This window comes from Hibiscus syriacus, unplaced genomic scaffold, assembly GCF_006381635.1.
Source record: "Hibiscus syriacus cultivar Baekdansim isolate YM2019G1 unplaced genomic scaffold, ASM638163v2 tig00110694_pilon, whole genome shotgun sequence".
Lineage (NCBI taxonomy): Eukaryota > Viridiplantae > Streptophyta > Magnoliopsida > Malvales > Malvaceae > Hibiscus > Hibiscus syriacus.
The window spans coordinates 3807238-3818866 of NW_024062828.1; the positions used below are offsets into that span (position 1 = coordinate 3807238).

General features: G+C 35.2%; 3 protein-coding genes across 4 annotated transcripts; 1 reads left to right on the forward strand and 2 right to left on the reverse strand.

Moving 5' to 3' along the window:
• Positions 1-5211: 5211 nt before the first annotated feature.
• LOC120138462 (protein transport protein Sec61 subunit gamma) lies at positions 5212-8019 on the forward strand. 2 transcript variants are annotated; one of them, XR_005517539.1, is made up of 4 exons: positions 5212-5373; positions 5479-5594; positions 6538-7595; positions 7698-8019. XR_005517539.1 is itself a non-coding variant. In XM_039153919.1 (3 exons), exons 1-2 carry the CDS (start codon positions 5280-5282, stop codon positions 5592-5594), a joined length of 210 nt encoding a protein of 69 aa, XP_039009850.1. In that variant the 5' UTR covers positions 5212-5279; the 3' UTR covers positions 6538-8019. The 2 variants fall into 2 exon arrangements, 1 of the variants encoding a protein (XP_039009850.1); XM_039153919.1 differs by having other exon boundaries at positions 6538-8019.
• LOC120138597 lies at positions 6305-8015 on the reverse strand. The gene is made up of 3 exons (XM_039154040.1): positions 7963-8015; positions 7680-7882; positions 6305-7602 (listed from the first exon to the last, which is right to left on the reverse strand). Exons 2-3 carry the CDS (start codon positions 7870-7872, stop codon positions 6305-6307), a joined length of 1491 nt encoding a protein of 496 aa, XP_039009971.1. The 5' UTR covers positions 7873-7882; positions 7963-8015.
• LOC120138461 lies at positions 7987-11322 on the reverse strand. The gene is made up of 11 exons (XM_039153918.1): positions 11005-11322; positions 10670-10811; positions 10452-10588; positions 10104-10305; positions 9589-9827; positions 9375-9489; positions 9113-9257; positions 8845-8990; positions 8553-8710; positions 8094-8452; positions 7987-8018 (listed from the first exon to the last, which is right to left on the reverse strand). Exons 1-10 carry the CDS (start codon positions 11227-11229, stop codon positions 8123-8125), a joined length of 1839 nt encoding a protein of 612 aa, XP_039009849.1. The 5' UTR covers positions 11230-11322; the 3' UTR covers positions 7987-8018; positions 8094-8122.
• Positions 11323-11629: the final 307 nt, after the last annotated feature.

Sequence of the window (11629 nt, forward strand, 5' to 3'; positions counted from 1 at the left end):
ACCTGTACAATAACATATAACCTTATCACTTATCTCACATTATTTAAATACGAGTTTATTCTTTCAATTTAATTAAGTTCCACATAACTCCTATAACCTTCTCATAAAGTTTTATATTTCTTCGTTTTATAACTCCTTTATCATAGTTTCCTTTCTAAGTATATCACTATTTCCTATAGTGCTTATCCTATAGGTTCGTATCATCGTTATGTTCATGTCCCCTAATTTATATACTATTTTTATAGAGTCTCTTAATTTATTATCTTCTGATATATATTTTGTTCTCTTAAATATTCTCATAGTCACATATCTTTATGATTTATCACTTATATGTAATTTACATTTCATTATCATGTATCACAATAAACCTTGGCTTGATTATTCTATTAGTAGCATATACTTACATGGCTTGTCTCTTATAAGCATATCATTACATAACTTATTTTATGATCTTCCATTATCACATAATAGTATTTTACATAAATCATGTATCATATACAAAGCATATCAACATATAACACCTATAATCATATCAAACCATGCTCATGTTCATGACTTCATGCATATTACTCTAGGAAATAGACTTATTGCAAGTCCAATTTCCATTAAACATTACATATCACAAATATGCACTCACCTGGCCTTACTAGTCAATATCGAACTCTTATCTCTTCTCGATGACTATTACTTGTAACTTGTCCGGACTTTGCCCTCGATCGATATCTACACAATCATGTATACATATTAGCATTCTAAATACTATGATTCGATCCTTGATTTCTTAAACTAAAAGAAAGATCTAATTTCATTTTCCCTTTGAAGTGTATCGATACACAATATAGGGTATCAGTACATCCCTTCACTGATGTTTAAGTACATTGCCTATGTATCGATACACAAATTACATTCAAAACTTTTCATTTCAAGGGGTATCGATACACTCCTTAATGTATCGATACATCATGAAGATGTACTTCAAATTTGGTCTTAGTGTATCGGTACCTGTTGAATGGGTACCGATACACCCTTGCCCAGAAATTAATTTCAAGCACGAAAATCACTTCATTCTATCTCAATTATGTCATATTTCAACACCTTTCATATTCTTAACTCACATATACCTACTTAAACTAATTAATACTCATTCAATACCTCTTTAACTTAAAAATCCAATCCTCCACATAGCATTCAAGAATTAAGCTCAATTTTCAATATGTTCTAAATTAAATTCTATCATTCTATATCTCTTAATTTAACCATTGACAAGTCAAATTTAGTTTCAAATTTAACTTATCAACTCATCCTTAAAATTTCACTTAAAAACTCCTTAACTTTAATCTCTCCTAACTTCTTTATTCCTTGATTTTAAGATGACTTAAGCTTTCCTTAAGCTTAAGTATTATCCAATAATCATAATCAGCCCTAAAATTTAACAAGAAATTAGCTAATAAGAATACTTACCTTTGCTTTGGCTCTCACGGTGAAGAGAAAGAAGAAGAGAGAGTTTTCTGGAGACTTTGCCTTTAACCTTCATTTTCCACGTGTTTCTCTCCTATATAAAGGTTTACCCTTTACTTCATTTAATATTTAATAAAAAGTCATCCATTAAATATTACCAATTTAGTCCCTAAACTTTTCAATCTTTCAAAATTAGACCTCAAAGTTTTAAAATTTCCATTTTAGTCAATAGCCTCGATTTTGGATATTACAAAATGTCTGCAAAATAAGGTTACAAAGAATGGGGACCAAACGTGCTATTTTCTCTAAAAATAAAAAAAACACGTGTGAGAGATTACAAAATAACGAGGATCAAAGTTGCAATTAACCCTTAAACCCAACACTCGGCCTTCATCTCTTGGCCTAAAACGATGTCGTGCAATGGATGATATAATCATCTTTAAGGGTTTACACCAAAACCCTAATCATATTTCCCAACCCCATTCTCAGCCTCTCTCTTCTTTTATCTCTATTTCATTCTTTTCCCCCACTGCCGAAGAGAACAACCATACCCCAACCATCGTGAATCGGTGGCTACGGGGTGACATGCTCTAATATATCCTCCTTAACCAATCTCACCGATCTCAAAATCCTTAAACCACAAACCTCAAAGCCCACCCAATAAAAAACAAATCTTAAACTTCAAAGGGTAAGTTTTTTACCTTCGAAGTTTGAATATGGTTTCTCTGGTGAAACGAAGATGGCCAAATCCTCTTAAAAGGTAAGTTTTTTATTTTAGTTTCTGTTTGGATTTTCCTTTTCTCTCTTGTTTTTTTTATTGGTAGTCTCCTCTTCTCTGATATACTTTTTTCTTGTTTGTTCCCCGAAAGTTCTCCTCTTTTTCCTCCTCTCCCCAAAACTTGTTCCCACCTTTATGTTCTGGGTATTATCAGTGATAGAAGTGGATTATTGGGTAAGGATATGATTTCCCTAGGCATGGGTAACTTAGAAAATCCCTGATTCGGGATTTGATTTTGTTTTAAAATGGCTCATTTTTCTGATTTTGCTGATTTGTTATTGACTTGGGTTATTTTTGTCACCGTTGATGATAACATCGGGAAGTGGAGTGCTTGACAGCGGCTCGGGAGAAATCGATGATGGCTCACGCGCGTGGAGAGAGGATCAGTGAATCACACGCGCTGGCTAGAAGCTAGAGGGTTGCTGGCTTTAGCGGCGGTTGACTAAAGCTAGGGTTAGGGTTAAGAAACCTTATTTACCTCGGGTCGAGTAAGCTGGTATCTGGGTCGAATCTGGGTCATCTGGGTTTGGGTTAGCAGCTGGGTCAGGGGCAGCTGTTAATTTGGGTTTAAACCAGATAGGCCTGGTGGTTGGCCTCAGTTGGGTCATTGTATCTGGGCCTCGCTGAGTTGTAATTTAGTTTGGGCTTTAAGGCCTACAAAAATTGTAAAATGTAAATTATATAATAATAATAATAAATTAAAATAAAATTGTTGAGACACTCTCTCAAAGAGAAAAATTACAAATTGTAAACTTATAAAAACCTCATAAGGAATATGTTTGCACAATTCAAGAACAAATAAGAACACTTGAGAAATGAATACAAATAAGTACAAGAAGTGTTCTTTGAAAGAAAAAAGAATATTGAAGAATGTTGACTTGATTTAGCTCACACTTGAAGTTTTTGGCTTTCTCTCTTGTTCCTTATCATCACAAATGGCTTGGGATCTTATTTAAATACTCTCTCAATCAATTCCATCCATTTGAGTTGCTGTGGGAGTGAATTGAGCCGTTGGGATGACAGTTTCCTGCAATAAATGTTGCTTAGAATCTATTAGTATCGATACTATATCTATAAGTATCGATACTACCTGCATTAAATACAAAAATTTGACCGTTGGAAAACAACAGTATCAATACTACTATATAGAGTAGTATCGATATCAAACAACGGTATCGGTACCATTTTGAGATTCTAGAAAATTTCAGAGTCAAAACCAAAGTAGTTGTATCAGTACTACATTCATAATATTGGTACTGCCTTAGCAGTATCGATACTACTTACTTAAAATTGAGTATCTGACTCGATTAAAGTTTGAAACATTTAGTAAAAATTATTTCAAAAATATTTTCAGTATAGATCTCAATTTTTCATTAGAGTAAGGAGTAAAAATTGACGTTTTAAACTTTAAGTAATAATTGTATACATTCAAATAATCGAATCGAATATAATCTTAAAATTTAATTAACAAATTTGTTTGGTATATCAAAATGTTTTCAATAGAAAAAACTTTAACTTTTTTTTCTTAAATCTTAAAAAACTCAATATTTTGAAAACCCTAATTTCAAACTCCTTTATTTATGTCAGTTGTCGCCTTTTGTCATTGTTGTCGTTAACGAACAGTTAACCTGATCGAACCTCCGACGTCATTGCCATTGCTGACCGAACCTCCATTCATAATAAGAAAAAAACCCTCAATTTAATCCCTAAATCATAAATATCCAAATTTATTATCACTCTAGTGGCTAGCGACAAAGAAGATGGCAAGGGTGATAACAATAAGGATTAATAAGGTTGATCACGATGGCGGTCAACAAGAGAGTTTAGGGAGAGTTTTTAGAGATTTGATTTTTTTGTAATTTTAGAGAAAATAGAGTTTTTTTAAATATAATAATATTTTTCATTTTTTAATTTTAAAAAAAATATATAAATGTGATATGTATTAGATAATAATTTTTCAATGATCCTTGAACCTCTAGGGATAAATACTTAAAATGGTTGTTTGATCACTTAATAATTTATATTAGGATTAATATAAAAATAAGTGTTCAAACTATATTGTTTTTCCCATTTATGTGCTTAAATTATTTTTTGGTCAATCCAAATACTTAACAAACATTACCACTTTAAGTGCCCCGACCATAGCGGCAATTAAAAATTTTCTTTAAGTGATATGTGTCGTATTCTGGTAATTTTGAAGTTTTTTAAATAAACTAGATTATTATCAAAAAAATATTTTTAAAAAAATATCAAATTTCTCGCTGCCCACCTCCTCCTTAGTCCCTTCTCATCCAGTCGTCCCTCTCTCCCAACCCCTTTTCCTTCCCTCATCTCCCAACCGCCAGTCCCCCTCCCGCCCCCTTGCTCTCTTCCCTTGTCTCCCTAGTCGTTTCTTTCCCCCATCCCCCTTTATCTCCCTTTCCTTTTACCTAATATTAACATTTGATGATGATAGTCAGAATGGTTAGTAATGGTGATTGTGTCATCAATGGTAGTTCAATCGGGTAGAGATTCAGTCAACGACAATGACGATGACCGAGTGAGTATAGAGATTAGAATAAATGTTTTCAAAGGTTTGAAGATTTTTTTAAGATTTTTAAAAATTTTGAAGTATTTTAAAGAAAAAATATTTAAAGTTTTTTATTTTAAATAAAATATTTAAAATTATCAAAATGTGACACGTGTTACTTAATAAAATTTTTTAATAACAACAACAACAACAAAACTCTATTCCCATATGTAATGGGGTAAGGGGAGGTAGTGTAATAGGCTGCCCCCAACGCCAGGTTGAGAGCAGCTTCCGTGGAAGACCTCCGGCAGTCAAGGATAAATTTTTTTAATAAGTGATATATAATTTGAGTACTTAATGTGATATATATTAACTTAAAAATAATTCAAGTACCTAAATAAAAAATCAATATAACTTGAGCCCTTATTTTTATATTAAGCGTCGTCAAAGTATCACCAACTCTTATAAGAGATTCCTAGATCTTTAAAGCCTATAGAAGAAAGAAGAAAAAATCCAACTCTACCTTGAAAAAGAATGGACGCAATTGACTCAGTTTTTGATCCGCTAAGAGAGTTCGCGAAGGACAGTGTTCGTCTCGTCAAGAGATGCCACAAACCCGATCGTAAAGGTTACTCTTTTCTCCTTTTTCTCCCAATTTCCCCTCCTTTTTGGTATTAGAATTTGTTGATCCATCAGAAATCTGATTGAAACTTCCATTCTTTTCTTATTTCAGAATTTACGAAGGTGGCTTTACGTACAGCGATCGGATTCGTGGTTATGGGGTTCGTTGGGTTTTTCGTCAAGCTCATCTTTATCCCTATTAACAACATTATTGTTGGATCTAGTTAGGTACGGTTCAATTTTTAGTTAGTTTTCATGTTGCTTTTGTGGTTTACTGCATTGATTATTAAGGATCTCTTACCCAAATGATGTTGATCTGATTTTATTCAAATTATTTAAAATTAAAGCGCTGAAAACCTAAAGCTCTAAATTTTTTAAAATCGGAATGTTGAATGCTTTTGGAAAATGAAATCTGTCTGTAATTTTAATTGCAGAGTATTGGAGAAAGCCATGAACTTGAATTTGTTTGATTAGTCGTAGTTATTAATTATTATCTTCTTGATGAATCCTTGCTTTGCATATCAGAGGTCGTTACTATACTGAGATTAGATTGAAACAACTGGTTCATAGTAAAAGATTGAGGTTGAGGGAAATGGATTCCTTGTATAGTGATATTTTGTTACAGACCTTCCAAGACGAGTATTGAGCAAAAACAGTCGTTAGCAGGCCTGATGTTTAAAATCCTAATCATGAATACTCATGTGTATTAAGCATTCTATGTCTCATGTTTACTACATTGTTTTTGTATTTATGCACATGTTGTGTTCATGTCATGTTTCCGTATCACATCTTGCGATTAAGCACTAATTTGCTATTATTAATGAACAATAAAGTGGTCAAAGTTCACGATTTTAGTGCTATTATTAATGAACAATAAAGTGGTCGCATACAATTCTAGAGAACAAAAAGATCTTTGCCATGGGTCAGTATTCAACAATTTATACATACTTCATAACATTAGGAGTTGAGGATTGAGGATCATTTGAGATAACATTAGAAGTTGAGGTTTGAGGGTCATTTGAGACAATTTCATAAGAGAAAGATTGTAACCCAAATGTCTCCTCATCCTTTGATTTCCCTGAGAAACTTGCCTTTGCCATCTCCCTTAGTTTCTTCATATCATTTTTCGTACTTTCTTCTGTTTTTTGCCCGACGAGAGCTGTCTCTGCAGTTGTGCCTGTAGCTTGAACAATGGGTGAGCCTGAACCTGGACTGAGCAGAGGGACTACTGTTGCAGTCATGGAACTTAGTTGCCCGACATGTGGTTCCCTTCTACCACTCCTTGCTAACTCGGTTTCCCTGGTTTGAGGAAGGACCGGAACTAAGACTGATTTCTCTTTCGAAGAACCTGGTACGACTCCTGTCCAATGCTTCCTTGAGAGGAAAGGCAACAGAAGACCCTTGGCAGCAAACTTCAATCCAAGCTTAAAAGAAGTCTTTTGTGGCTTAGACAGATTCAGAAGGAACTTTATCAGTGCATACCATTCATTTACAAGTTGAGAAACAAAGGAAAGGAAAAGGAGAGCCAGCATTAGGTATCCCAATGCTTGTTCCCTATTCGAATTCGATTTATTCATACTGATGGAGAGACCAAAGATGCCAGCCTCACTCAACAGTGAAATACTTTCCACAATGTAAACTCCCCTCCTTATGTGTGGCTTGAGAATAAATAAATATATGAACTGCACCAGTGTGACCATTAATGCCCAAAGGCTTTGGCTTGATTTGTGTGTTGAGTAGGATCCAGCAATCACTCCCAAGCAGACTCTTCTTAAAAGATCAAGAACGATATAGGAGGATCTAGCACAACCTAAGACCCTCGTCGGCAATGGGATTTTCGTTTCTTCATGGCTGTCATCTGAGTTTACTGCTCTCATTCTTCCGATCCCATTTTGACCACTCCCAACCCACCTAGGCATAGTATTTGTGTCATTCTGGTCAACAAAAACATATATTGGAGGACCCTTGTGATCCTCAAATAGAATGCCAAAGAAAGAAAGAAACGATGAAGGCAGTCCATCCATATAAAACCATTTTCCATAAGCAGGTCTTCCCACAATAGAGAACCACAATTTCTTATGCCAGTGCTCTTCTGCAGTGCCATATCTGATTTCTTTGTACTGAGCAAGGCTGCCTGTGAAGACTGCTATTATAAGAAAAAGGCATACTGATAAAATGAAGGCCGCAGGGATAGCTAACAACAAAGCTCCAGTGATGATCCCTTCAATTGTACGACCTATCAATCATATGTCTTTAGATTTCACTATCAATAATATATTCAAAACCAGATGCCATATAAGTATAATTTCTCACCTCTTATTACAAATGCAGCAGACTGAGATACACAAGGCAGTGCGAGAATTAAAAGGAGGAGCTCGAATCTCGGAACCGAAATCATCCATCGAGCTGCAGCACCTATCCTCCATCTTAAGAAAACTAACAGTGCAAAGTGAAGCATTAGCAAGCTGCCAACTCCTGTGCTAAGCCAGAACAAGTTCATCTCCATGTCCTGCCACCTGATAAATAAACTACTTCAGCATCTTAAAATTACGCATCTTTCGAAACAAAATTAGGAAGTTAAAATTCTTTATCTGACCCTTTATAATTCTGCAATTTTTTTACAACATTGCCAGCAGATAATGGCTCTCCTCTCTGCATAACCAATGAATAGAAATATAAAGGTTTTCACTTAAAAACATAATATCAACATCATACAGAAATACCAACCAAGAAAAAGGTGAAGTATTCATTTGAACTTAGAGGTAGCCCAAAGGAGTATTTTCTTTGCTTATGTTGCGCCTCCCATTGAACTTTGGGTCATATTCAGTGGGAAATTGTAACTTTTGTGGCATGTAGGACGGGCTAATGAACTGAATGTCATGGTAAGCTCTAGCGGATCTCTTTAGGAATCTCCCTTGATCCAAATAAACATTGTTAGGCCAAAATGAACAGTCATTCTTTTTCCAGGGAAGTTTCTGTCGAGGTATTAGCCACCTAAGACCTTTTGTTGTCTCTGAATATTCAATGGGTTGATCAGCTAATAGCCAGTCTGAAAGGACAAAAACTTGCAGGTGTCCTATCATTCCCTGTGATGAAAATTTTCTAATGTCTTTACTCTGAGCTTAAAGTATGATGGCACAAAAAATTTTAGCTTGTTGACACCACCAAGCTATTGAAATCACTTACATGAAGATTTTTTGACGCATCGGAAGCTACGTAAGTATTACTCGAAATTGCTCCAAGATTTGTGGAGGAAAGTGAAAGAGTTGCTGCAGCTAGAGTTGTTGCTAAGACTCCAGCAGTCACAAATGAATGTAGAGCTGTCGATATTGCAGGTGTTGAATCTGTTTAAATATAAGAACATGTTCATGTATTAACCTTCGGTTTCACCAATTCTGAAAACAAAATCTGGGTAATTCCTGGATTATGATAAACTATAATAGTTGAAGAAAATAAAGAGGAAAGTTGTTAAACTTACAGTGAATAATTTCCAATCTATTAGAAGCCACATTCACATTTCCTGAAATATCATTCACTTTCCCCTCAGGAATAGAAATTGACACCATATTATTAGTTATTGCCATGACAGTCAAGGAGTAAAGAGCCCTTGAAAGTTCCTTAAACCTACATGAAAGAAAATGATGTTAAATATGCATCACTAGAATGGCATGATTGCTTGTGTGTTTTTTTTATTAGGATATGATTGCTTCTGATATCAAATGTTCGGGATGTTCATATGCACCTGCCTTATGAGTCTCCCTCCATACACTTCTATCATGGAGGCCTCGAAACCAAAAACCGGCTTTGTGAACTCAACTACTACATTGATATTGGACTCCTTAGTAAAGTTTTCTGAACTCGTACTTAACCCGATCCCAGGCTTCATGCAATCTTAGAGCAAAAATCATCAATTAGCTCTCAAAGAAGCTACAGCGTAGGCTAGGAACATCTGAAAGTGCCACTAACTCTTTCTGGAAAGGAGGCAAAACAATGGAAGAAAAAGCGTACCATAGAGGAATGTAAATGAGTTAACAGTTGAGACAGGAGTGCCCGTTCTGCCAATCAACAAACCAGCTTGTAGTTTGACTGTGATTATTTCAGTTTTTGGTGCAATATTCTTGAGCTGCCAAAGTTATAACAACTTTTAGTTAGGATGTAAATCTCTATCACAAGGGATGATATTTCAATTTTTTTTTATGAGAATGTAAATTTGGTTGCTTACACTGAATGCAAATCGGCTGTTTCCATGAGTTCTCTGATTAACAGGTATTAAACTACCAAAGTTCACATCTAATGCATTTAGGATCTGCTCTGTTGAATTTATTACCGGAATGCTGAAATCCATGTACACCTTCAACTCCTCCATTCTGTTAGTTGCGAAAACTGTTCGAGGAACTCCATTGATCGACAACTCGTATGATGGAATAGATGACCAAAGATCAACCAACACAGGTCTTCTGTCTAACATAAGTTTTGGAGATATGAACAATAAAAGGTTCAAAATAAGATTTTGTACTGTAAACTGTCACCAAGACTCTTCTGTTTCCTTGAAGTACTCATAATCGACACATATGTGGACATTGTATAGGGTATGGTCCTTCACATTTATGGAAAACTTAGAACCAAAAAAACTGAACACACTCGTGTTAGACACAAAACCATATATATCACATACTCCTAAATACAAGTAACAAAGTCTATAACCTTGATGCTCAAAATCGTTGATCGGATTCTTACCAAAGTGAACGATTAAGGTGGAAGAATTGCTTCTCATGAAATTATTTCCAGCCCTATCCTTACAAATATCATCAGCCATTGTAACCACAACACGCCCATATATGCTTTTCGAGGGTAGAACCAGTAGGAAGCTGTATTTAATGTTAGGTTCAATGATGCTCAGAGATGATGGCTGGACATGCGCAGGACCATCAACAATAACCTACAAAATGAGTTGTTCTCAATTTAAAGCCTGAAGACACCTCATTGAAGTTTTAATTTCTGTTGTTTATTGCACACGGCAAGGCCTCAAAAACCTCATCTCATATTCAACAAATTAACAAGTTCTGAGCAAAGTACCCCACTTACATCACAATTTGATGAGTTCAGACACTTGAAGCCACCATGTCGAGTGCAAGCTTCATTGAACGTAATGTCGATTGTAATCTTTTTAGCATTCGTGTAATTCTGTTTGCTTGAAATAATTGCTGTTGGTGGGATTTTATCTGAAACAAGAGTCTAAACCATAAGCAAATCACTAGACTATCAGAATCATATATGCCAAGCCTTCAATCCGATATACTTACCGATAAACCATGAATAAGCTGAAGAGTTTTTCTCTCCATTAAGGGTTATGACTTTGAGAAGGAAGTTGTGCTTATGATTTGCAGTTAAGTTTCTCAGTACTAAGTTATCAGCATGACAAGGTTTCAATCTCTGCCCATCCAACTGCTCATCAAGAACAAAGTTAAATATCTTAGTAAATTACCAATGTGGATACTTTTGGTCGTCATTGAAGACATCGACATTTGAATCCCTAACATTTTATTTAAGCTAATATCTAGGGAGGATCTCAAGATTCCGATATCTCTTAAGTGATTGAAATCAAACAGAGTGACAGAGAAGTTACCAGGAGTGATACCTCACAGTAAATAGAGCAACTACTGTTCCTGCAAGCATTAGAACCGTTAGGCCTTTCAAAAGAGTACCTAAAAATAGCAGTAGAGAGCCTTGACCATGGTGGGGGAGTTTCATCGAAATGAATGTAAACTGCTGACTCGGTAAAGTTCAGTGCACCAACAACCATTACTGCAACAAAGAAACTGAGTTTAAGAAACTTGAAAACCCCCATTTCAGGAATTGCCATTCACTTTCATAATTCGACCAACAAACAACCAGGAAGAGAAGAAAAATACAAAGAAGAGAAGTCGTGAGTTGTTGAGAGATTGATTAAGGGCTTTAATGTATATGAATTCTGGAGCTTATTTAAGTTTGAAGAAGTGGACAAAAGCTCAGGGCAACCACCTCAACCATAGCAGTCAGTCCTCATTTACTGCTGATATAAAGAAGTTCACATTCCTCTATAGCTACCATTGGCTATGGCTGCCTGTTTTTACTTTAATGCAATTGGCTTTTTGTTCTATTTTTTTTTTTTGCCTTCTCAGTTTTTCCTGTGTAAATAAAGAAGTTAATGCACGTCGACCCCATTGCAGACTGCAAAGTCTCATGGACATAATTGTGGGCATTTATACCAACAACTATACTTC